This window comes from Myodes glareolus, chromosome 3 (assembly GCF_982192425.1).
Source record: "Myodes glareolus chromosome 3, mMyoGla1.1, whole genome shotgun sequence".
In the NCBI taxonomy this organism is placed as follows: domain Eukaryota; kingdom Metazoa; phylum Chordata; class Mammalia; order Rodentia; family Cricetidae; genus Myodes; species Myodes glareolus.
In genome coordinates this window covers 68,320,807-68,346,590 of record NC_142028.1, presented here as the reverse complement: position 1 = coordinate 68,346,590, position 25,784 = coordinate 68,320,807, and the positions used below count along the sequence as shown (strand labels likewise).

Here is a 25,784-nt window from a genome sequence, read left to right as displayed (position 1 = left end):
AGTCATATCTCTCAGTGCTTCGCAGTCGCCCTCCTCTGTCTGGTTTTAGACGGTAGCGGTGGATGCAGTTGACCCACACTGTGTCCTGGTCGGTTACTTCCCCCAGCTTCTCCACACTCCATGGCAACAAGTGCTGGAAGTCGACAAATAACGACCCAGAGGTTTCCTTTCCCTTCTCGCTCCTCAGAGTCCCACATACTCCCGCCACCCTGCTTTTCCTGGGCTCCACCATTCCCAGGCCACTAACTCGAAACTCAGACTTTTTTTTTAAGACAGGGTGTGTTACGTTTTTCAGATGCGGAGATGAAACACCATAACCAAGGCAACTTGGGGAAGAAAGAGTTTATTTCAGCTTACACTTCCAGGTGACAGACCATCACTGATGGAAGTCAAGGCGGGAATTCAAGCAGGGCAGAAACCTGGAGGCAGGAGCTGATGCAGAGACCATGGAGGGGTGCTGCTTACTGACTTGTTCCCAGTAACTTGCTCAGCCTCCCTCCCTCCTTCCTTCCTTGTTTTGTCTTGCTTTTCAAGATAGGGTTTTTTTTTTTTTTTTTATGTAGCTTTGGAGCCTGTCCTGGAATTTGCTCTGTAGACCAGGCTGAGCTTGAACTCACAGAGATCCACCTGCCTCTGTCTCCAGAGTGCTGGGATTAAATGATCACCTGTCAACCTGTTCCCTTAGTAGAACCCAGGATCTCCAGCCCAAGGATGGCCCCACCCAACAATGGGCTGAGCCCTTCCCAGTCAATCACTAGTTAAGAAAAAGCCTTACGGTTGGATTTTAAGGAGACATTTTTCAACTGAGGCTCCCTTCTTGCACATAACTCTAGCTTGTGTCAAGCTGACATAGTCTAGTCAGCACACAGGGTCTCTCTGCGTTGTCCTGGCTTTCCTAGAACAGGCTGGCCTTGAACTCAACTGAGTGCTGGGATTAAAGGCAAGTGACATGTGCCCACCTCCCTTTTTAGACACCTTCCCTAACACTCAAATTCTGTTTGTCTGACTACCTCAACTCCTCTCAGAGTTGACCTCCCCCCCCCCCCCCCCCGCCCCGCCCCGATTCCATGGCTAGTTCATTGGGCCATCCCAGGACTCCCTGTGACTCTCTGTGTTGTCTGTGCGGCAGTGAGAAGGCTCTTTCAAAGCACAAACCTGCTCTCTCCAGAGTTTTCCATGGCTCCCCATTTCCCTGAAGGTGACATCTAGCCAACTTCAGCAAGGTCCTTGCCTGCCTTCGTGGCTGCACCCGCTCAGCTCCCCAAGGTCAACCGGCTCATCATGATCCCCTCTTTTCCCCTTAGTCTTCCTGGCTCAACCTAGGTCACCGTGTCGGGGTAGCCTTGTGTGGATTCCTTAGGAATGGTACCCCACAGACCACTCCATGCACCCCACCCTCTTTTTCAGTGCCAGTGTTCCCTTGACAGGAAGCCGGCTAGGGCCGGGGTCTACGGAGCTCTGAGGCTGTGGGCGGGTTGTGCTGCGGGCGGGGCGTGAGCCCTTGGCTGTGGCTATGGAAAGAGCAGGGCGGAGGCCCCGCCCCACCGCGCCCCTCCCGCTGCCCGCCCACTCGGCCGGGGCGCGGGGTAGCGGGCAGAGCGAAGCAGAGTTCCAGGGGCTCGGACCGGACCCCGACGACGCCCCGGCCCCGAGCCTGCGCCATCTGGGTCGCCCTCGAGAGCCGGAGCGCCCCTCGGAGGCCTCCCTGCAGGTAAACAGGAGGCAGTGCTGCTGAGGTTTGGGTTGGGGGGCTCCGAGGGCCAGTTGCGGTCAGGTGTCCAGCCCCGACGGGGACCGGCTCCTCAGGCCCTAGCGTGGAGGCAGGACCTGGGGGCGACTAGTGCTGGGGGTTGGCCAGAGGATGAGGGGGAGCCCACCCATTCCCTGGATGTAACGAAGATAGCCCCTTGTTTCCTCCTCCAAAACTGGACCGTGACTCGGGATGTCACTTCACTTCATCTATAAAACGGGAATAGCAAAACTGCCTTCGTGGTGAGGTAGAGGAGAGGGGGAGGTGAGGGGACTCAGTTTCCACTTTACCCTCTCTCCCCATCTTTCTCCACATCTTTCTGCCATTTCTGCTTCTCCGGCGACCTCCAAGTTACTTGGGTTTTCTGTCTCTACCCCAAGTTCTTTCTATTTTGGGTAACCTGGCAGCCTCTACCCGACACCGGAGGCTGAGGTTCTGAGGAATGTCCCTGCCAGAGGCTCTGCACCCCCTTCCCATTGAGACTTGTAGGAATCGAGGGGGTTGTGCCTGGCCAATAGTGGCTGGGGTCCCAGGTCCTTGGAACAGCTTTTTGGTATCTCCACCACACAGATCCCAGGAGGCTCCCAGATAGAGAACAGCTATTCAGCCAAAAAGCTTCAGGAGTTGAACCCAGGACAGAGTCCTCTGAATTTGCTTGGAGTGTGTGTGTGCACTTGTGTGTGTATCTGCTAGAGACACCTTGTGCAGAAGAACAGGCTAGATTCCTCACACAGAAGTGCCTCTGAACTTGCAGGGTGCTCTGCCGGCCCTGATGTCTTCTTTGCTGCGGCACCTGCCTGCTATAGTAAAGTAACTTCCCAGAAGCTATGGTGGGCTGTGGGGTAGGGGTGTTGGAGGGGGCTCAGAGATAACTAAGATAGCAGATCCTCACTATCCCGAGTGAGGAGCCCACCCCCTTTGTGGGGGCCACAGGGAGAGCTAGCAGTCTTGGTGGGAACAAAGATTCAGGGCTAGCCTCTCCTGGGGTGGATGAACCCAGATAGAGACTTGGACTAGAATCCCCTGAAAAGATGAGAAGCACAAGCCAGTCAGATGCAGCCACGCTCCCTCCCACTGAGACTCATACACAGTCACACACTGAATTAAAAGACTCATTAAGACACACAAGACCATAGTCTTACCACAAATGCTAAAACAATGACACGCATGTGCACATGCGATCTCCAACAGACACACAGCAAGCCCCATGTGGTCCAGCCAAGCATACTTCCCCAGGATAGTTTGCACACACACAGGTTCGCACTCTACTGCTCACCAGGGTCTCTCTGGTTTCACTTTGTCTACCCCAGTGAACACGAGTGTTTCCACTCTGGCCCAGAGGAAAGGAAAGAATGGGAAGGGAATGTGTCTCTTAGCAAGGGGGGGGGGGTGCCAAATACACACAGCTGTCAGCTCAAGCCCCCAAACCCTACCAATTCCCTGCACTGGGCCCTAGCCAGGCCAAAGAATGTGAGCCCAACTTCCCTGCTCTGCTGGCTCTCAGCTTTCTCCAGAACTCCAGTGACAGGCATGGGGCTCTTTAGAGGGAAGTAGAGCCCCAGGTGAGCTGGTCCTAAGGTACTTACAGAGTTGGGTGGATGAACGAGAGGCACAGGCATCTCTCATATGGGGTGTAGTTGTGATCTCTGGGTGCCTGTTGAGGCACACAAAGAGGTAAGGTCCTATGCAAGCCCGATGCAGGGCTGTGAGTATGGGGGGAGAGGGTCAGAGGTGACGCAGGCTCTCAAAGATAGAGTTTGGTTTTTTTTTTAAAGATTTATTTATTACATATACAGTGTTCTGCTTGCATGTATACTTGCAGGCCAGAAGAGGGAACCAGATCTCATTACAGATGGTTGTGAGCCACCATGTGGTTGCTGGGAATTGAACTCAGTATCAGTGCTCTTAACCTCTGAGCCATTTCTCCAGCCCAAAGATAGAGTTTTTTTAAAAATTTATTTATTATATATATAGTGTTCTGGGCACCAGATCTCATTACAGATGGGTGTGAGCCACCATGTGGTTGCTGGGAATTGAACTCAGGACCTTTGGAAGAGCAGTCAGTTCTCCTAACCTCTGAGCCATCTCTCCAGCCCATCAAAGATAGAGATTTGTCAGTTGGGTCAGACAGTAGGGAGTTGAGGGACCATACTATTTTGAAGCCAGGATTCTAAGACTATTCTCTAGAGATCAGGTGTGAGCTGCCTAGGTGTGTAAGCTGGGAGTGACTGGACTCTTCTGTGTTCAAGATGAAGGGAACGGCTTCCTCTTCCAGGCAGGGATAACTTGGAGGAGGACCAGGTGGTGTGAGGGGAAAGGTGATGGTAAAGTGGGTGGTTGCCATGACGATGAGAGGAAGGGGTTCATGAAGATGCACTTGTCTAATTATGCAGACAGGAGAGGGCAGGCGGGGAGCCTTGTGTTCCAGCACTGTGGCCCCTCCCCGCAGGAGACAGTGCACAGAAGACATGAGATTGGCTTCCAGTTTTATAAGCTATAAATGAGTGGGGACTGGAGCTAGGTGTGGCCATGAGTTGGGGGTCACTGAGCATGTACAGGAGCCTGGGTGTGTCTCCAAGGCCAGGAGGTACACACATGTACGCAGACATGAGCCAGGAAAGCCATGCTCTCTGAAAGAGAGGTCTCAATCCCTCTGTTCTCTGGTCACTTCCAGAGTAGGAAGGGTCTAGCCAATACACATGCAGTTTGAAGAGTTGACCCTGGCCGTCTCTGTGTCTCAGTTTCCCTATTGACAAAACCCCTTTCTGGGGGTCATGTTTTGCTTGCGGAAAGGTGACCCGGAGGGGTGGCCCGAGGTTACTTTTGTCATAGAGATAGCTCTCGGAACTTTCTGACATCCCACCTTCTTGGTTGAATTGTGGCACATAGGAGTGTTGACCCCGTATCATCCAGATATAAAACGTAGGAACTTTTGATTGGGACACTAATTGTTCCCATACAGATGGATGGGTGTGCCCGAGTTGGGAGAGTGGAAAAGCCTGTGACGGGGACAGGGAGCTGGCAAGCATGGGGAGAACCAGGCCAGCATTACTGGCCATCTCTGGATTGGGATTAGAGACTCAGGTGGGATCATCTGCAGCCACACAGCAGCCAGAGGCAGAAGTGTCAGAAGAGACCAGACTTTTCTCCACAGTTTGCCTTCTCTAGCGGGGAGCTGGGGTGGAGAGAACCTCATCATACTACCTGACACGCTGATGTTTCTCTTTCTTTTTAAAAATAATGTATTTGTTGGGGCTGGAGAGATGGCTCAGTGGTTAAGAGCACTGACTGCTCTTCTAGAGGACCCAGGTTCAATTCCCAGCACCCACAGAGCAGCTCATAATGGTCTGTAATTCCAGTTCTAGGGGACATGACACCTATGGCAAAATACCAATATACATAAAATAAAAATAAATAAAAAATGTCTTTATTGTGTGGCTGTTATGCCTGAGTGCATATCTGTGCACCACATGCATGCAGTATCCTTGAAGTCAGAGTGAATGTTGGGTCTCAGGAAACTTGAATCACAGACAGTTGTGAGCTACTGTGTGGGTGCTAGGATCTGAACCTGGGTCCTCTGGAAGAGCAGCTGGTGCTGAACCATCTCTCCAGCCCAGACACCCTGTAATTTCAATTCCTATTTCTTTCTTTCTTTCTTTCTTTCTTTCTTTCTTTCTTTCTTTCTTTCTTTCTTTCTTTCCTTCCTTCCTTCCTTCCTTCCTTCCTTCTTTCTTTTCCTCTTCCTCCTCCTCCTCCTCCTCCTCCTCCTCCTCTTCCTCTTCCTCTTCTTCTTCTTCTTCTTCTTCGGTTTTTTTGAGACAGGTTTCTCTGTAACTTTGGGGCCTGTCCTGGAACTAACTCTTGTAGACCAGGCTGGCCTTGAACTCACAGAGATCCATCTGCCTCTGCCTCCCCAAGAGTGCTGGGATTAAAGGTGTGCACCACCACCGCCCGGTCCTCTTTCTGGTTCTCTGAGAGAGTGTAACAGTTAAGAGTTGGTTGGGAATTTAACCCTCTGTTTACATAGTTCTAATCTTGTAGCACTAGTGCAGGGCTAGACTGATGTTCACCTAAAGAGCAGGGGAAGCCGATTTGCTGAGTGCAGGTCTGTGATGACACCATCTCCAGTCCTTCACATTTACCAGAGTTTCTTCACTTTGGGGACAGGAGTAGAGAACTGACCCTCAGGCTCAGCATTTTCAGCGTGCTAGGCATCTCTGTAACACAAGATGGATTTTGCTTTCTTTTTTCTTTCCCCCCACCCAGAGAGGTACCAGAAAGTCAAGTCCATAGGGAGAGTTTGGAAAGGAAGGGTATCTGAGACCTCTTAGTGGTCCCTGGCAGGGACACCTAGCAGTGAGGGACACCAGTTCCTCCAAGCAAGGGCTCTGAGCCCAGGGTCTTTGGAGATGAGCCGGTGATACTGGCCTGGCCTTCCCTGGAAATGGGTGGGAAGTCATTTCTCCTCTGCACGCTCCCAGGAGCCCGCACTCTTCTTTCCTTTTTTTTTTTTTTTTTTTTGTGGGTCCTCCTATGTAGCTTGGGTTGACCTCCTGAATCTCTCTGTGTAGCCCAGGCTGGCCTTAAACCCACCATCCTTTTGCCCCAGCCTCTTGAGAGATAGAATTACAGGCGTGAGCCACCACGCCTGGCTGAGGCCAACTTTTTGGCACCCACCGCTTCCAGCATCCCAGTCCTTAAGACCAGGAAATTCTCCCTTCTGTCTAGCCGCCTTCTCTCCCACTGTGCTGGCTGCTACAGAGCTTGCATGGGCCCTCCAGGCCACACTCCTGACAGGCGACCGCGGCCTTAGTTCGCGGCAAACATTCTTCTCATAGTTCCTGGAGCACAGCAAATCTGCCGCTTAGCCAGGAATGCAGAGGTCCCTCCTGCAGTGGCAGCGGGGACTGGGGAGGGGGTGGAGGTGCTGGGGGTAAGCCAAGCTGGAGATGTGCTGAGGGGATGTGGAGACACCCCCCTCTGGGAACACTATGCCTTAGCTGGAAGAACAAGATGGAAGGCTGTCTTTTGCATCTTTGGACTTACCCAGCTGGGCACTGAGCTCTGAGACTGTCCTGTACTGGCTTGCTGATGAACTTGGGCAAGTGACCCCCCTGTGCCTCAGTTTCTCATCTGTAAAGTGGGGTTTAGAATACTGCCCATGTCTGCTGGGAGATGTCATAGTGGTGATCTTTTAAGTGCGTGCAGTGGACATGTATTATTGAGTTCCTGTGTGACAATTTAGACTAGTTCAGGATACAAAGGTAGGTTTTTTTGTTTGTTTGCTTGCTTGCTTTTGTTTTTTCGAGTCAGGGTTTCCCTGTGTTGCCTAGCTGTCCTAGCTTTGTAGACCAGGCTGGCCTTGAACTCACAGAGATCCGCATGCCTCTGCCTCCTGTTGGGATTAAAGGCATATGCCAACCAACACCAGGCTCAAAAGTAGTGCGTTTAGGGGCTGGAGAGATGGCTCAGCGGTTAAGAGCAGTGACTGTTCTTCCAGAGGACCTGGGTTCAATTCCCAGCACCCACATGGCAGCTCGCAACTGTCTGTAACAGCAAGATCAGACAAACATGCGGGCAAAACACCAACACACATAAAAAATAAAAATTTAAAAAAAGTGATTAAAAAAAGTAGTGTGTTTAATCTTCACACAGATTCTAGGAAGATGCCGACCGGTGAGGCCCTAAACCCTTTACCCTTAATAAATAAATGAATATTAAAAAAAAATAAGTTGTGCAGTATAGTCGAGTGTGCTGACACAGGAGGATTATCATGAGCTTGCGGCCAGCTTCCCATGGTATGTAAAACAAGAAGACCAGGTTCAGAGGTTATACTTGGATACTTATCCTCTGCTACAACTGAGTTGAAAGCCAGCTAAGGAGACCTTGCCTCAAACCAAACCAAACCACATTCATGCATCACTGACACAATGGCTCACAATCACCCATACCTCCAGTCCCAGGACCAAACTCCCTCTTCTGGGCCTTGTGGGCACCAGATGTGTAGGTGTGAACATATATACCTGCAGGAAAAACACACATATAGAAATAAATCAATCTAAATCAAGAATTTTTAAAGTGAGGACCTGCCCACAGTGGGGCATTGAAATGGACCCTCCTCTGGTGAGCACCGAGCTGAGTTTTCCTCCCCCAGCCCTTAGGTCCTTTGAAAAGCTATAGTGAGAGCCCAGTCTGACACCAGGCTAGCCTACTTGGGGACTCTGCGGCTCTCAGAAGGTGCTAGGTGGGGGTTCAGACTGACCCTCCCATATCCGGTATGGGATTTAACTGTGCAAAGGAGAGATGTCACCATGGAGAGGTGAAACAAGAGGATTAGGGCATTGAGAACAGAGAAGCATTGAAGAAAGCACAGACAGGGCCATGGTACACCCATCCATCCAGTTTCCGACTTGTAGCATCTTGGGGGGGGGCACTCTTGATGCCCTCAGTAGAGGCTGCCCACGCTCTGCCCAGCTTTGCCTATCTAGAGTAGTATTACCTGGGTTGAGGCAGCAGCATGGGTAGGGTAGAGTGGATTTGGCAAGCAGAACCCTAATCTTTAGGAAGCCTAAGTATAGGAACTATATGGGCACTTAAGGATTGGCCAGATCTGCCTCCCCTAAGGTGGACCTTGGAGAGTAGATGTGGCCCCTCTGGGCCTCCATGCTCTTCCCCAGTGAAGTGGGACAGCAATCCCAGCCTTGCAGGGCTGGGGGAGGGGGCAAAGGGGAGGTGAGATGGCTCAGTGGGTAAAGGTGCTTTTCCCCCAGACCTGGCAACCTGAGTTAGATCTCAGGACCCGTATGATGGAAGGGGAACTCAACTCCTGAAAATTCTGTCTGATCACGAGGGGTGGTGGCGCACACCTTCGATCCTAGTACTCAGGAGGCAGAGGACCTCTGAGTCTGAGATCAGCCTGGACTACAGAGTGAGTTCTAGGATCGCCAGGGCTACACAGAGAAACCTTGTCTTAAAAAAGAAAACAGAGAGAAAGAGAAGGAAAAAAGAAAATTATCTCTGACCTGCACATTTGTGAGTTGTAGCATGCATAGCCCTCCCCCTACAATAATAAAAAATGTAATAAAAATGTTTTTTAAAGTTATGTCTGGGACATGGCCAGTGCTGGTCTGTGTATTGTATAGATTGAAGGTCTATTATTTATTTAGTGGTGCTGGGGACTGAGCCCAGGCCCTTGTTCTTTCTAGGTGTTCTTGGGATTTAGAGACTATTCTTATGCAACCATGGGTAGAGGAAGGGGGAGCCAGCTTTGGATTGGGCCCAGGTCTCTGACCCCGATACTCAAGGTTTTCCTCACCTGAACCCAGGCAGTCCTCTCAAGTGAAGGCAACAGACCATGGTTCAAAGCCTGGGCCGGCAAGATGGCTTAGCAGGTACAAATGGTTACAGGAGAAGCCCGGTGACCTGAACTTGATCCTCAGAACCCATGTGGAAGGAGAGAATCAATTCCTCAAACACATGAGTGCACATATGAGCTTGGGCACAGATTTAAAGGGGGTGGTGCTGGCTCAGTGGTAAAGATCACTTGGCCTTGAACATCATGTAGAGGCCATGTAGCTGAAGATGACTTTGAATCTCTGGCCCTCTGGCTTCTTCCTCTTGAGTCCTATGATTGATTACAGGTATATGCTACCTATGATTACAGGTATGTGCTACCTCCTTGAGTTTAAGCAGTGCTGGGGACTGAATTCAGGGCTTTGAACATGCTAGGCAAACACTGCCAAGTGAACTGCATCCCCAGCACTAGTTTGTATATGTGTACATATGTGTAGTATATGTATATGTGTGCATATATGTGTGTGTGTATATATGCGTGTGTAGTGCTAGGGGGTGAATCCAAGCCTTATGCTTGGCCAGTGAGCTCTATCCCGTCTCCCTAGCTATTTTAATTTTAACCCCCTTTGTCCCTTGTGTGTGTTCGGGGCATTGCCACACACCACACCTTCAGTTCCGTTCTCCTGACCTGAATGTCCGTCCTCACCCCTAGCCAGTTCAATTCATGTTGGTAGCCAGAACTCAGATCCAGCCTAGATCAACCCCAGTGGGGTAGGTGGGTGGGAGGTTTGCTTTGAGTGGTACAAACTGCCCACCCAGGCCCAGCAGCCAGGCCATAGCAGCCAGGCCAGGAGCTCAGAAAGTGGCCTCGCTGGGGTTCTGGTGTTTACTGAGGTCAGGGTGTTCGGGGCTCAGCAAGGTGGAGAGCCGGCCAGGAGGCGCAGCAGGCTTTGGCATCAGACTGTTTGTGCAGCCACAGAGAAGGCCAGGCTGTCAGAGTTTCCATGGGATCGGGCAGAGGCAAGCAAGCAGCTGGGGGAGAGAGTGACGAAGTCTCAGTTCTTCCTGCCAGGTGGGCTGGCTGGGTGTCCCCTCTTTATCCACCAAGGAGTCATGTCTGGGTCTGGACAATAGCCCCAAACTCATCTAGGCTAGGGATTTTTTACAAATGTTTTGAGATAAGGTCTCATGTAGCCCAAGCTGGCCTTGAACTCGCGGTGTGGATGAGGATGAGTTGAATTCCTGAGTCTATTGCTCCACTTTGTAAGTGCTGGGGTTGACAGGCATGTAGCACCATATCAGATTTATGCAGTCCTGGGGATCGAGCCAAGTGCCTTGTGTGTGTTAGGTAAACATTCTACCATCTACATTACATCCTGAGCCCTGAGCTACGGCTTCTGACAGAACCTTGGTACCCTGTTTAGCTTAGGCACAACCGGGGAACTCTGCCACTCAGAGCTCTGGCCACACCCACTTCCCCAACTCCACTGCCTTCAATGGCTCCCAATTGATTTCTAGTGGATGCAAGTGTGACTTTCAAAACTCATCTCCCTTCTACTCCAACTCCCAGTTCCTATTGGTCTTGGACTCAACAAACTTCTAGATTATCCCCAGACCTCCCAAGCATCTCTAGACCATCTCCTGATTTCCCAAGCATCTCTAGACCATCCCCGGATCTCCCAAGCATCTCTAGACCATCTCCTGATCTCCCAAGCATTTCTAGAGCATCCCTGGATCTCCCAAGCATCTCTAGACCATCCCCGGATCCCCCAAACAACTTTCTGCAGTCTGAAATTCCTCCACTCACCTCATCTGCTGCTCAGATTTCTCTTCCTCTTTCAGAGTTCAGCTCGAACATCTCTTCCTCCTCCAGGAAGCTTTAGGGGAGCTCACAGTGAGGTAGAGGGACAGTGATCTATGCTCTGTGCTACCCAGGGATCTTAGCCAACTGTGTGTGTTGGGAATGGGTTGTTTATTTAAGACAGGGTCTTACTGTGTAGATCAGGCTGGCCTCGAACTCACAGAGATCCACTTGAGTACTGCGATTAAGGACTAGCCAGTCTTGTGATGGCCTTTTGATTGATGCTCCCAGCTTCTCCAGGGCAGGGGTGGAGACCTCAGTATGAACTTCTCTAGTCAGACCACTTCCCCATCTTAAGGGTCACCCCCAGTCAATCCTAATGTAGAGGAGGGACTTAGCCAGAACAGCTGGGCACACATCTAAAAGGGGTTCCTCGCTGTCTCATAGTAGGACTGTCACTAAGTGTGCATTGAGTGAAAGAGGGGGAAATGGGTGTGGCACCAGGCTGAGGAGGGGGTCCCTCCAGCGGGACTCCTGGTCAGGTGCCACGGCTAACTGGGGGAGGATGAGGACCCACAGGAGGTTTCCCTTGCTTTCTCCAGGCATGCTCTCACTGCACCTGGCCTTCATTCCCCAGGCCCTGCTTCTGCTACGACCTTCGTGGCCCCTCCCACCTAAAAAAAAAAAACCAAACAAAACCCAAAAGGTAAGCTAGACCTGGGCGGGGTTTTCTGACACCCAAAGTTGGAAGAGAAGGTGTGTGTCGCCCTGTAAACTTACTGGCTCCTGCTGCAGCAGCAGCCACTCCCAGGCCCACGGTGCCCTTGCTGACAGCTTCTCCTGCAGGTGACCTCAGCTCTTAGCATTGTAAAACCCCGGCCCAAGTCGGAAGCAGCTTTTTCTCATTTGTGAACTATCTAGCCCCGCTCCTTGGCGCGGCCGTGTTTGCTTGGCTGTGCCCGAGTGCAGTGGCCTGGCCGCACTCCCGCCGGCTCCCTCTCTGTCCAACCCGGCCTCTCCGGTTGCCGCCGCCGCCACCACGCAGGGAAGCCGCGAGGCTCAGGAATCTTGGCCGGCTGGAGCGACAGCGGCCGAGAGCGGAGGGTGGTGCTCCGGAAAAGGCTGCAAATGGGAACCAGAAGGCGAAGAGCTGGAGGCTGAGGAGGTCCGGCCTGCCGGGGCTGAGGCTGGATGGCTGTATCTGGAGACCCTCCAGTCTGTTTTGGTCAGAGGCTCAAGACCTCTGCTGGAAGCCAGCACAGCATGCCACCCGCTGAGCCCATAGCCCCTGATGGAAGGAGTCAGTTTCTTGGTTACCTACCAGAGGGTGCAGTGGCCATGGGGTCATCTGTCTCAGCCTGGAGATTCTTACCTCCCTGGCTGGAGGCTTGGTGGCAAGGAGATGTTCCTCCAGGGATAACAGGTGTCTAGACTCAAGTGGGCCGAGGCCAGGGGCAGGGCATTAAATGTAATCACCTGTAAGGAGGGAGGGCTAGCCTTCTGTGGCCCAGGCCTAAGGAATCAGGAAGGGCAACAGAGAGCTGTCCCTGATCAGAATGCCTAGGGCTGGGCCCCAGGCGGAAGGTGGCCAGGTCAGGGCTGACCCTGGAGCCCCCATCCCCATCCCCATCCCCACGTCCCCCACCCCAGCTGCAGTCTCTCTTGAGTACTTCCTGAGTGAGGGGCTGAGGTGGCCCTGAGAGCAGGAGGCTGGGAAGGCTGCTTGAAGGAAGGGGCACTCAGGAGGGACTTTGGGAAGTTTGTTTGGAAGAAAAAGAAAGAAAGGGGTCCTAGACAGAGAGGGAAGAACTATGGGAAGGTGAGTGTGGAGTTGAGGACACCCAGGGCTGTGGTGGACTTGAAGCACGGCCAGCTCCACCCACGAGTCCAGGCTTTACCCGCAGGCAGTGCCTTTCTCCGTCTGCCACTCAATGGCTCATCCTTTCTGAGACAGCGCAGCCTTCCCTGCTGGGATAGACATGTGCTCTCCCCTCAGTTTGCATCCCTCTGCCAGCATCTGCCCCTACCTCTTAGTGACCCTGCTGCCGGCTCCCTCAAGTCTCCTTCCAGGGCTCTTCCCTAGACGGAGGTCCCCTGTGCGCTGGGTGTGGGAACTGCAGCCTGGAAGGAGGGAGATGTCATGAGCATAGGTGTGCTCCTGAGCGGACACCCATCTGGGTGATGAGGTCCCAGGCAGCTCTCAAGCTTTAGGGCAGCCCTTACCCACACATTTAAACTAGGGGGCTGAGTCAGAGAGATGTAGGCACTCAGACACCCCCCCCAACCCCACTTCTAGCCAGACCTCATCCATGGAGGCAGACACAGAGCTAAGGTCCAGCATTCACGAGTATGGCTGTCCACACTGGCCTTGCAGAAGGCCTTGTCAACCGACCAGCACCTCCCGATGTGCAGAGCTGGACCTCGGTGACCTCAGTCTGAGGACGGGCGAGGATGGGAGGAGTCACAGGCGGCGATGCATAGGCAGTGGTGATGGTGACAGAGGCACACGGGTCTGAATGGAAGGGCAGACGGATGCTGGGATCTGAAGGTGACAACAGACATGGAAGAGGACTGAAATGGTCCTCAGTGCCCCTGCCCCAGGTCTTAGACCTGGAGTACGTTTCCGCAGTGGGACCTCAGTGGTTGTTCAGCACATTGATGGTCCCTCCACCCACTCCATGCGTCCTCCTCCACACCAATGGCAGAACAACATAGCTTTATCCTGCTAGGAGCCAGTAGACAGTCCAGAGCAAGTGAGAGAGCCATGGGCAGAGCTGTGGTGGCAGGCGGTCCACAGACAGGACCCATCGGCATAGCCTAGGAGATGCAGGTGTTGGGTCTATGTCAGCCACATCCATCCTGAGGATCTGGTACAGGCTGTGAATTGAGAAGTGTTGTTGAAGTCCCTAAGGAAAATGTGGAGGACAGCCGAGAGAGCGGGGAACAGAATGAGAGAGCCCTGTGGCTGGTCCAGGGGGCTCTGGCAGAATCACACACACACACACACACACACACACACACACACACACGTACACATGTTACGTGAGACCTGTAACCCAGCCTAGTCTCTTGAATTCACTAGTAGTCAAGGATGACCTTGAACTTCTCTGCCTCCCAAGTGCTGGAATCAAAGACATGCGCCACCACCTGCCTGCCTGTCTGAATTGTATTTTGGAGTATGAGGTCTCTATCTGGGCCAAGGCTGTGGGGGAAGGGGTAGAACTGAAAGGGATAGAGTCCGCAAGACTGGATCCGTGGCTTGAAGGGAAAGGAATAGAGGTGTTAACATATAGTTGCGTAGGATGTAGGATGGTGGTCTCCCAAGAGCCTTCAGGAAAGGACCAAGTGGGCTGGAAGGGAGGGTAGTCTCTTCTAACCCTGCCAAGGCTTTGTAGGGGTGTAGAGCCTCCATTACTATATAAGGAAGGAAGGGCCAGCAATGATGTTCAGATTTTTATCCTGGGCACCAGGGGTTGGGGGAATAGGAAGCAATGAACGAGAGGAAATGACAGCAGTGTGGGAGGGCGGAGCTAAAGAACAGTGGGAGGGGGAAGCTGGAGACAGGTGTGCAAGGGGGTGTGCAAGGGGGTGTGAGGGTGGTGGGGTGGTGGTGGTGGGGATTCCGGGACTCGGTGATGGAACTGGAGCTGCGGACAGCCGCAGGGATACCTGGAACTGCCAGGATAGTCCAGAGGCCATGAACCTGAGCCAGCGTGGGGGAGGCCTGGCTCTGCAGGTAGGCAGGCAGGCTGAGGAAGAGGGTCAGGAAAGGGATGGAGAGAACGGTGCCTCAGGGCGCGCAGGGATATGCCTGAACTGAGGACAGGTGGAGCCAGTGACTGGAAGCCACAGGGTTGGCATCCACCCTAAGCTCCTGAGGTGGGATCTGGCCTTGGATAGGAGACACCTTCCTTTTGGAACTCAGGGAAGGGGAGAGTTTAGAGTTTACAGTGGAGGTTGAGGGCCTGTGGTTGGGGTCATATCCTCTGCTCACCCCGGGGTCCTTAGTTGTCTTCAGCGGTCTGTACAGACAAACCTGGACGGTGTTCTGTCTCGACTAACCAGGGAAAGGTCTAGAAGGGCAGGAAATGGACATTCAGACTTCATTCCTCAAGACGTTAGACTTTGGATGGAGGCTAGATGTCACCTTGCAGCAGGAGGGTATGTGGCTGGACTGAGGGCAGGACGTCTTGGCTCTGAAGGGACAAGCCAAGGCAGCACACCTAGAAGGTCTGGTGGCTCCTGAGACCTCAGTTGATCTTTTTGCTGAGGACACTGAGGTTCAGAGAGGTTAAATTACTTGCCCAGTATCACCTAGCTGTAAGTATGCACTGGGAGGCCAGGGGCTGCCTGGCTCTAGGAGATGGGAGATGCCTTCACCTGACAGGTGAGGGGAGACGGGGACGCCAAGAGACCAGGGAGAGAGGAAGAGGCTGGGGGAGTGGGGACCAGGCACTGGGAAGGGACTTGCAGAACGTCTCCTCCACAGGAAGCGGCTCGCAGCATACCTGTGGTTTGGCGGAGCGGCCGCCGCGCCTCCCCGCCGCTGCTCGCGGAGCCGCCGTCTGGGGTGCTGGGGCCTGGATTCTGCTCGGGTCGGGTTCCACCCGTCCCCACCGCGGGGCGGGGTCACAGCAGCCTCGCCCAGCGCCCTCCCTGGGGCCCCTCTGCACCTCGAACGAGACAGCTCGCCCCGGGGTGAGGGATGCAGCGAGGACACACCTGAGACCGGAGCCTGGGGAGGGGTTCGTGGAGGGGAGCGGTTGGCCAGCGCCTCCTCCCACCTGGGTCTGGAAGCCCCGGGGCGCCCGCTCCCAGCCTGTCTCCTCCGCCTCCCTGGGAGGAGGCCAGACTGCCCCAAAACGCTGACTTGGACGGAATGGTGTTTTACGGCGATTTGTTGAAAAGGGGGGAAATCCCCGTTAAGGACTTGCAGCTGTCCAAACACCGCGTCTGCCCCGCCGCCGCCAGGGCTCAATCCCCTGAATCAGCGGCTCCTGAACGCGTCCCACCTCCGAGGCTCCGCGTCCCTGCCAGCCCTAGCCTTGGTCTGTCCACACCTCTGGAGAGGTCACCAGAGAGGGTGATGACTTGTCCGAGATCACACAGCCAGTCGTGGGCAGAGATGACTGGAGTCTCAGGACTTGCCACCTGATCTTTGACCCTCCAACTTGGGCAATAATTCCATCTAGGAGAACAGGTAATAGATAAATTGTCCCCTTTGTTCCACTCTTCTGGAGCAAGACACGTCTGTGCAGAGACGCTCTTCAGGTTGTCGCTGGGGAAAGGTTGGAGTGTGAGTTTTTGCTGTGTTCTTGATTGGTTGGGAGAGATATCCTTGTCTCAAACTTGCCAAATAGTCAAGGATGACCTAGACATTTCTGTGCCCCTCCTGCCCCTGCCTCCTGTTTTCTGAGATTACAGGTATGTGCCACCATATCTAGCATTGTGTGTTATGTCTGACAGTGACTTGAGTTGGTCACACATTGTGGAGCCTCGCTGTGTGCCAGCTTGGCCATGTGGAGGCAGGGAGAGGAGGAGAGCTAAATCAGGACGGAAGAGCTGAGCCTGGCTCCACAGACAAGGCTGGGTGAGGCAGCCAATGGGCTGGGTGTCTCCAGCAGGTGGAGAAGCACCAAGGAGGAGCAATAAGCAAGCGCAGTGTCTTGGGGCCTGGCACACAGGTCCACACAGTGCCACCTCCAGGCCATTGCCTCTTTCTTCAGCCCCTGAACAGGCTCTGTCTACAGTGTCTCCACTCCCCAGTCCTGTGCCCAGCCTGCCTGGAAGAAGGAGTCCTCTTGGCGCTGGCTGCTTTGCTGGCTGGCCTGGCTCCCCTGGCAGGAAACCCCAGTGGTTAAAGCTTGGCTTTGTCCCAGGCCTCTGCCCTAGCTCTGTCGTTGCTGTCCCCCAACCTGTGCAAGCATCGCTGTGCTGCTCCGAGTCTGTTTCCTCATCTGCAGACGGGCCTGACAGCACCTCCCTCGTGGAGAGGGCCACAGAAATTAAGTCATTGCTTGAACAAAAACTTCTAGGTCATGCCTCCTCCATCACTTCCCTCATTCTCCAAAGACATGCCAGGTGACAGACCTGTCCTGATCTCCTGGAGGGAGTCTTTCTCTGTCTCTCTGTCCCTGGATCTATCTTTGTCTGTCTGTCTGTCCGTCTGTCTCTCCTCCTCTCTCTCTTGCACACACACCAGTGTTGGGTAGAAGTTGCTGGAATAAGTGTTAGAAGCTATGGGGAGGAGTCAAAGGCACACCTGTAGGACGCCACACTAAGCAGAACTCAAAGCTGGATGGCTCTGGGCGCTGGGGGTTCTGCTCCTGGCCAGCCCGGGGGTGTTTCCTTTGGTACCATGCCTGCCTGGGCACCTTCCTGACTCTACCGTCTATTACCACTTCCTGAGTGTGGGAAACAGGTCTGACCTTTCCAGATCCAGGGCTGTTCTGGATCTCTTATGATGGTGTCCTTGACCCTGGTCTAAAGCAAGCCAGCAGCCATCTTGGCTCCCTCTGTTACCAGCTTTACACTCAGTCCCCTTCCTCCACGCTCTCCCTCTGCTCCCCCACCCCTGCCCACCCACCAGACAGGACACTCTGGCTCTAGACAGGCGTGCACAGCTCTCTCCGAGCGCCCCAGCTCGCACAACTAGTGAAAGGGGCCTGCTCTGCCTGCTCAGGCGAGGTGAGGCGGGTAGAGGGCAGGGCTTCCCTGCCCAGGTTTAGGGTCTATCTGTAGCCTCATTGATGATGACCTGCAATCTGTTTCCTCTGCTCTGGACCACAGCAGCATCCTCACGGGCTGTAGTGAGTGTTCTATGTGAACTGTTGGGGCAGTTTCTGGGCTGATCACCAGCAGCATCTAAGAAGAGCCGGACACGTACATCGCAGGTTCGCTGGGTCTTGGCATCAGTCACAGCCAATGAGGCAGGTGGCCTGTGCTCAGGGGAGGTTCCTGATGCCACAGCCTCAGCCCCTAATCGAGACGTCTATTGTCTAAGTGGTGTCCCTCTCCTAGCCCTTCCTCCTACTCTCCCTCCACCCTCTCCTTTCCCCCTTTGCTAAGGATGGAAACCATGGCCTCATACATGCTAGGGAAGCCCCCTCCCCACACCAAGCTGCAGGTAGCCCCAGTGATTCTCTTTCCACGTCCATGGTACAAGGGTCACCTTCACATGGACTCACTGGGCTCCGTGAGAAGGTCAGCTAGAGCGTGGCACCCAGGGATCCACAGTAACAGGTCTTACTGTCAGACTGAGGCTCAGGGTGTAAGGGGTCCTTTGAGGTCACAGAGCTGGTGAGTGGTGGCCCTGGGATTTGAACCCAGGAGCAGGGTGGTGGCTCTGTGGACCTTCCCTGCCACCCTCCCTCCATTCCTGCTAAGAGCTGGGTGATTTGAAGCAGGGAGGGATGACGAATGCATTTCATGTGTGCAGAAGCCAGAGGAGGCATGGCCAAGGCTTTGATTTTTTTTTTTTCTAAAATGGTTTCTCTGTGTAGCCTTGACTGTTCAGGAACTTGCTCTGTAGACCAGCTGACCTCAAACTCAGAGATCTACCTGCCTCTGCTTCCTAAATGCAGGATTAAATGTGCCATTGCTCTGCTGATTTTTTTTAAAGTTTAAACATTTTTAAAAATACTGTTTTATTTTTCATGTGTGTAGGTGTTTTGCCTGCGTGTATGACTGTGCACTGTGTGTGTGCAGTACTCACAGAGGCCAGAAGAGGGCATTGGGTTCCCTGAACTGGAGTTGCCACAGTGTAGGTGCTGGGAGTCCAGCCTGGGTCCTGAGAAAGAACAGCCAGTGCTCTTAACAGTTGCGTCACAGGCCCCTGCCATTACTTTATTTACCTGTTCCAAGAAAGCGTCTTTGGGAAGAGCATCCTGTACTTTCTTTCTCATTGCTGTTTCTTCTGGTAGCTGTTTTGCGACAATGACTTCCTCAAAGACATACTCTACATAGAGAACATCTATAGACTGTGGCTCAGTTGATAAAGGTTTTGCTTAGAATGCATAGAGCCCTGGGTTCAATCCCTAGCACTCTCTAAGACTGAGTGTGGTGCATTACACCTGTAATTCCAACACTTGGGAGGTAGAGGTAGGAGGGCTGGGAGTTGTGAGTCATCCTCAGCTATCTACCAAGTTGACACCAGCTTGGATTATATGAGAACCTGTCAGGAGGAGGAAGAGGAGGTGGCAGTGGCCAGGAGGTGGTTGGCACATGGCTTTAATCTTAGCACTCAGGAGGCAGAAGCAGGCAGATGGATTTCTGAGCTTGAGGCCAGCCTGGTCTACATCGTAAGTTCCATGATAGCCAGAGCTGCTCATGATAGCCAGAGAAGCAAAGACAACAGGTTCTTCTCCCCTGTGTGGGGCTACAGATGGTTGTAAGCCTACACGTGGGTGCATGTGGGTGTGTGGAACCAAACCTGGGTTGTCTAGAAGAGCAGTGAGTGCTCTTAACTCCTCAGCCCTTCTTCCCATCCTCTGTGCCCCATTTTAAAAACCATTTCTAGGGCTGGCAAGATGGCCCAGCAGGTAAGGGCACTTGCTGCCAAGCCTGATGACCCAAGTTTGATCCCTGGAATCCACGTGGTGGACTGAGAGAACTGATTCCTGCAAGTTGTCTTCTGTCTGTGACATTCATACCATGACACGTGTCCCTCCTTCAAATAAATAAATAAAACGTAATTAAAAAGGCATTTTTAAAAAGTAGTGCATGGGGGAGGAAATGGGGAGAGGAGGGAGGGGAAACTATGGCTGGGATGTAAAATAAATATATTTTAAAAGCCAACACACACACACACACACACACACACACACACACACAGAGTAGTGCATTGTGTGGAGAGCGCGCACTTTGTGGTAGCATCCTGGTCAGGTGATGATGGGCTTGCCTTCACTTGGGGCTATTATGTATAATGTAATGCCGTGAACATTTGCATATTCTATGTATTACCCCATTTCATCTGTCCAGATCCCTCTCTAGTGAGTAGAGTAATCAAGCTGGAGAATCCAGATCCCGGGCCTTGTTCTTTGAGTTCAGCTAAGTGCTGTGGATAGCCTAGGGTGGGGTGCAAAGGTGTGTGTGAACTGTCAGAAGGCATTTTGGAGGAAGGGGCCTTGAAGGATGAGCAGAAGGTAAAACTGACACCACTGGAAGAATCAGCAGATTCAAGGGCCCGGAACTATGAGTCTACCAGGGGCCTGGGAGCTGTCCTGTAAGGACGCCTGGCTCACAGAGTAAAAGTTGATGGGAGAGGAAGGGATGGTGAGGCCGAAGATAAGACTGATTCCTGGCAGGATGGAGTCCAGAAGGATGTCAACATGATGGAGAGTCATGAGGACCCAAGTCAAATCCCAGACCTGCCTCCCCTGTATCATCATCTGGAATCTGGGGGTTCCAGTGACACCAATATGCCGGTGTTGAGATAACTGTATTTACGTCTCTGAAGAGCCCAGTGGTCCCTGGAAAATGTATTTGCAGGGGTTTGCTTTAGCAAGGGATGTGCTGAGGTCAAGCTGGTTTGTAGCACGAATTCTAAATAAATTCTAATTTATTTTAATAAATAAAACCTGGAGTCAGATAACGGGGGCGAAAGCTGAAGGATCAGAGAAGCAGAGCAGCCACTAGAGTTCCTACCGCTACCAACGCTCAGACCGCAGGGGCGATCCTGTCTCTACGAGTCCTCAGACTGCATCCTCCAGTCTGCATGCTATGTCAAAGAAACCTCAGACTGCATCTGAGCTTCTGTCTCCTCCCATCTTATATTCCTCTCTCCACCCAGCCTTAAACCATATCACTTCCCATTACAGGTGTGAGCCACCACCACTAAGCTCTGTTTCTCTTTTAGACTGATTCAATCTGTGTAGCCCAGGGTGGCCTTGAACTCACAGAGATCCATTTGCCTCTGCCTCTTGAGTGTTGGGATTAGAGGTGTGTGCCACACTGCCTGACCTCTAGTGGCTCAGTTCTACACTCTTATCTTCAGGCAAGCTTTATTTGTTAAAACACAAAGTATCACCAGAAAGTTCTGTCTGGTTGTGGAGTCTAGCTTGGGGGAGACAGATGCACTCGGGAGAGGTTTATTTTCAGATCCCTGCCTCGGAGATTTGCTTTCTGATAACAACTGAGTTTCTAGCTGAGCCCCTGGTCCTAGTGGCCGGTTTAGTGACACCTTCTCCTTCTTCCTGCAGCACATCCACAGAGGCCATGCAGGGGGCTCTGATGACCCTGCCTTCGCTGCTATTGTTGCTGTTGGGGTGTGGGCCAAGAGTGTCCTCTGGTGGCGGAGTCGGGGGCGCAGCAGGCTATGCCCCGGTAAAGTACGTGCAGCCCAGGCAGAAAGGACCAGTGGGACCGCCTTTCCGAGAGGGCAAGGGCCAGTACTTGGGTGAGAGCCTCCCTATTCAGTACCTAAGACAGATCCCCGGCTCCCTAAGCCCCTCCAGACCCTTGAGACCTTAGCTTCCCTGTGTCCAGCAGAAATCCTGACTCCACCTTTTCTTCCTATGGCTGGGCCAGGGCTTCTCAGCCTTAGAGGACCAGAAGCCGGCTGTGGTAGTCTCCATACGGTGGTGCAGGAAGGTAGCTAGGTAATGGAACCGCTTGACTGGTCTGTAAAGCGGGTTCCTGGTGCCACCTGGTGGCCGTTCAACAGGTCTTGCAGCCATACGTATTCTAAGTTCATTGGGCAGGGGCTGGCTGGTTAGTTGGGTACAGGGAAGTCCTGGAGGAGGACACCTGCGGCAATCCCCGAGCCAGCAGACCCCTTTGGACTTCCTCCACTGTGGAGAGGAGCTCTGGGAGTGGGCTCTCTGGGTCGTACAAAGCCTCGTTCCCCCCCACCCCAGTGCTCTTCACACTGTCCGGGGGAAATGGGTAGATGAGGTTCCCAGCTTCCGTTGACCAAGCCTGACTGTCCCCTTTTCTCTCTTTCAGAAATGCCTCTGCCGCTGCTGCCAATGGACTTGAAAGGAGAGCCGGGACCCCCTGGGAAGCCAGGACCTCGGGGTCCCCCTGGGCCTCCTGGCTTCCCAGGAAAGCCAGGCACAGGAAAACCTGGGCTTCATGGGCAGCCAGGCCCTGCTGGCCCCCCTGGCTTCTCCCGGATGGGCAAGGCTGGTCCCCCAGGGCTCCCAGGCAAGGTTGGACCACCAGGACAGCCAGGGTTGCGGGGAGAGCCAGGGATACGAGGGGACCAGGGCCTCCGGGGACCCCCAGGACCCCCTGGCCTTCCTGGTCCTTCAGGCATTACTGTCCCTGGAAAACCAGGTGCCCAGGGGATGCCAGGGCCTCCAGGATTTAGGGGGGAGCCAGGACCCCAGGGAGAGCCTGGACCCCGAGGTGATAGGGGCCTCAAGGGGGATAATGGGGTAGGCCAGCCAGGGCTTCCTGGGGCCCCAGGGCAGGCAGGTGCCCCTGGGCCCCCTGGGCTACCTGGTCCAGCTGGCTTGGGCAAACCAGGTTTGGATGGGATACCAGGAGCCCCAGGAGACAAAGGCGATTCTGGCCCCCCTGGGGTTCCAGGCTCTAGGGGAGAGCCAGGAGCTATGGGTCCAAAAGGCCCCCCTGGAGTAGACGGTGTGGGGGTACCAGGGGCAGCAGGGATACCAGGGCCACAGGGCCCAGCAGGGGCTAAAGGGGAGCCAGGGCTCCGGGGTCCCCCTGGCTTGATAGGCCCTGTTGGCTATGGGATGCCAGGAAAACCAGGACCTAAGGGAGATAGGGGCCCAGCTGGGGCCCCAGGGCTTTTGGGGGACAGAGGTGAGCCAGGAGAGGATGGGGAGCCAGGGGAGCAGGGTCCACAGGGCCTTGGGGGTCCACCTGGCCTCCCTGGGTCTGCAGGGCTTCCTGGTAGACGTGGGCTCCCTGGACCCAAGGGAGAGGTAGGACCTGGAGGTCCCCCAGGAGTGCCTGGCATTCGGGGTGACCAAGGGCCTAATGGTCTGGCAGGGAAGCCTGGGCTCCCTGGTGAGAGGGGACTTCCTGGGGCTCATGGACCCCCTGGACCAACTGGGCCCAAGGGTGAGCCAGGTTTTACAGGTCGCCCTGGAGGGCCAGGGGTGGCAGGAGCCCTGGGACAGAAAGGTGATTTGGGGCTTCCTGGGCAGCCTGGCTTGAGGGGCCCCTCTGGAATCCCAGGACTGCAGGGCCCAGCTGGCCCCATCGGGCCCCAGGGTCTGCCAGGTCTAAAGGGTGAACCAGGCCTTCCAGGGCCTCCAGGAGAGGGAAAAGTGGGGGAACCTGGCACTGCTGGGCCCACAGGACCCCCTGGAGTCCCTGGCTCCCCAGGACTCACAGGTCCTCCTGGGCCCCCTGGGCCTCCTGGCCCTCCTGGTGCCCCTGGGGCCTTTGACGAGACTGGAATTGCAGGCTTGCACCTGCCCAACGGTGGAGTGGAGGGGGCTGTACTGGGCAAGGGGGGAAAGCCACAGTTTGGGCTGGGGGAGCTGTCAGCACACGCTACCCCGGCCTTCACCGCTCTGCTCACCTCCCCTTTCCCTGCCTCAGGCATGCCAGTTAGGTTTGACCGGACTCTCTACAATGGTCACAGCGGCTACAACCCAGCTACTGGTATCTTCACCTGCCCTGTGGGAGGCGTCTATTACTTTGCTTACCATGTGCATGTCAAGGGCACCAATGTGTGGGTGGCCCTGTACAAGAACAACGTGCCAGCCACCTACACCTACGACGAGTACAAGAAGGGCTATTTGGACCAGGCGTCTGGAGGGGCTGTGCTCCAGCTGCGGCCCAATGACCAGGTGTGGGTGCAGATGCCCTCAGACCAGGCCAACGGCCTCTACTCCACTGAGTACATCCACTCCTCCTTCTCAGGATTCTTGCTCTGTCCTACATAACCCGTGGGGGGCCCTGCTGCCCTGGCCTCCTCCTCTTTAGTGATAGAGAGACCTTTCCAGTTCTAGAGATGGCCATTTGAAGAAAACCACCAACGGCTGAACAGAGGCGGCGGCGGCCTCGGCCCGAGGAGACTGACCTGTTTTCCCCGTGTGTAGGCCAAAGTGGGTTCTGGAAGAGGTTGGCCTAATTTCCTTTCCTCCGGTGCACTGTGGGGGTTGTACCCTGTTCTGGACCTGCCTGGTCTGCAGGCAGCACCCGGAGCACTCAGTCCGGCCCCCTCGTGAGCCCTGGAAGCTGCTGGGAGACATGATTTTCCTGTTGGCATTAGATGGCATGGAACGGGCCAGGGGTGATGCCTGAGTTCACTGGGCCTCGTCCAGCTCCCTGGAGGCCTCCAGCATATGACATTAGGTTCCCTGAAGTCTTTGTTTCCTTTTGTGGGGAAGAAGGGAATGGGGGACCTGGAGGCAGTCAGTTTGACTAGACCCCGGGAATGATCCTGGTGGGGACAGTTGTGTGGCCTTTGCTACTGGCCCCTGAAGAGCCAGTAGCAGCCGTCTGTAGAGGTCTGTGAGGGGACAGGGACATGACTCTGAGGCAGACTGGTAGCTCTTCTGTTTCCCATTGACTCTGGCTCTTTAACGTGAGGTGGACAGCCCTGGGCTGAGATGGAACTCTGTGTAGTATCCCTGCGATGGCAGAGTCAACCAGGACAAGTGATCGGCAGGCATGAGTGCCCCTCCCTCTCTCCTCTCACCTGCTGGGGGTAGGCTAATTTTCTCATCATCATACTGTTAGGGGACCCTTGCAACCCCAAACCGAGTGTCTTCAAGAGCGCCTGTCTCTGGCCCTCTGCACAGAGGCACACAAGCTTGTGGGTGAAGACTTCCTCCTCCTTAATAAGAACTATGCTGTGGATATTTAGTGTCTGCCGGAGGGACTCATCTGTGGGCACTTCCTCTCTCTGCTTCCAATTTCCTGTTCTAAGCAGGGTAGGGCCCAAGAGGCTGAGGCTCTGAAAGAAAGGATGCCAGCAGGCCCCACTGGAATGAGCTGGCTTCGGAGGCTTCCACCATCCTCCCTATCACAATGCTCCTGCAGGGAAATAGGCGGACTTGCTTCCTAGCTCCTTGGCCCCCAGTTCAGGCTGGGGTCAATGCTGGGGTCAGGGATGGCCGATACTCTTACCTGTGTAAGGATGGCTGCTTTCTCCATTGTCCATGGCCTTCCTCAGTTCTCACCTAGTCAGCCTGCATCACTGTACCGAGTGCAAATCTGGGACACTCAAGAGGCAACCCATCTTTTGCTCCAGTTTGGGAGCATTCAGCTGCCCCTGTTGATGGGCTGAGGACTGAGGGCCCAGCCTCCTCCCCTGCAAAGCAGCCTAGTTAACTGCTTACTTCAGCTCCCAGAGGGGGAGCCTGCCCCTGCCAGCAAGAAAAAGTTCTGCCCAGGGCTCAGTGTACTTTTCTGCCCAAGAGAACCAACTAGTGAGTCAGAGCATCCCTGCTGGGACATTTGTTCAGCCTCCTCCTTCCCGGGGTCAAAGCCACTAATCTGATGTGTTAGGGATGAGTTCTGATGGGCAGCTTAATCGACTCTGAGGGAGCCCTGGGGACTGAGTAGGGTACCAGGGAGCCCCAAAAGTTGTATCAGAGTTGCCAGACTCTACCCTGAAGCCTTTAGGGAAGGGCTGGCGATTTTGTAGTGTTTGCGGATGGGAGCTGTAGGTGTCACTGAGCAGTTCTGACAGTGTCAGGCTCTAACATGACTACACTTACCTTGTGCATTTTTGTATTCTGGCTTTTTTTTTTTTTTAGGTTTTTCCACTTGTGATTTCATTTCTAACCTGGTGTAGGAAGTTTCTCTCTACTTATCATGAGCCCCATGTCAGGTTCAGGGAAAATGCATTGGGGTGTCAGAAAAATGGGATTTCTCTCTGAAAACTGCAGTACTGACTGTATGGACCATCCCCAATAAAACCTGTTGTAGAAACGCTGCTGTGACACTGACCTCAGTCCAGAGAGGCTTCACGGGCGTCCAGGCACTCCTCTGGCCTCTTGAGGCGTGCACCCT

At 54.0% G+C, this 25,784-nt stretch overlaps 1 protein-coding gene across 1 annotated transcript; it reads left to right on the top strand.

Moving 5' to 3' along the window:
- Positions 1-1,584: 1,584 nt before the first annotated feature.
- On the top strand, positions 1,585-25,703 carry Col8a2 (collagen type VIII alpha 2 chain). Its single transcript, XM_048434413.3, has 3 exons — positions 1,585-1,711; positions 21,044-21,240; positions 21,789-25,703. The coding sequence occupies exons 2-3, from the start codon at positions 21,060-21,062 to the stop codon at positions 23,705-23,707; spliced, it is 2,100 nt and encodes a 699-aa protein (XP_048290370.1). The 5' UTR covers positions 1,585-1,711; positions 21,044-21,059; the 3' UTR covers positions 23,708-25,703.
- Positions 25,704-25,784: the final 81 nt, after the last annotated feature.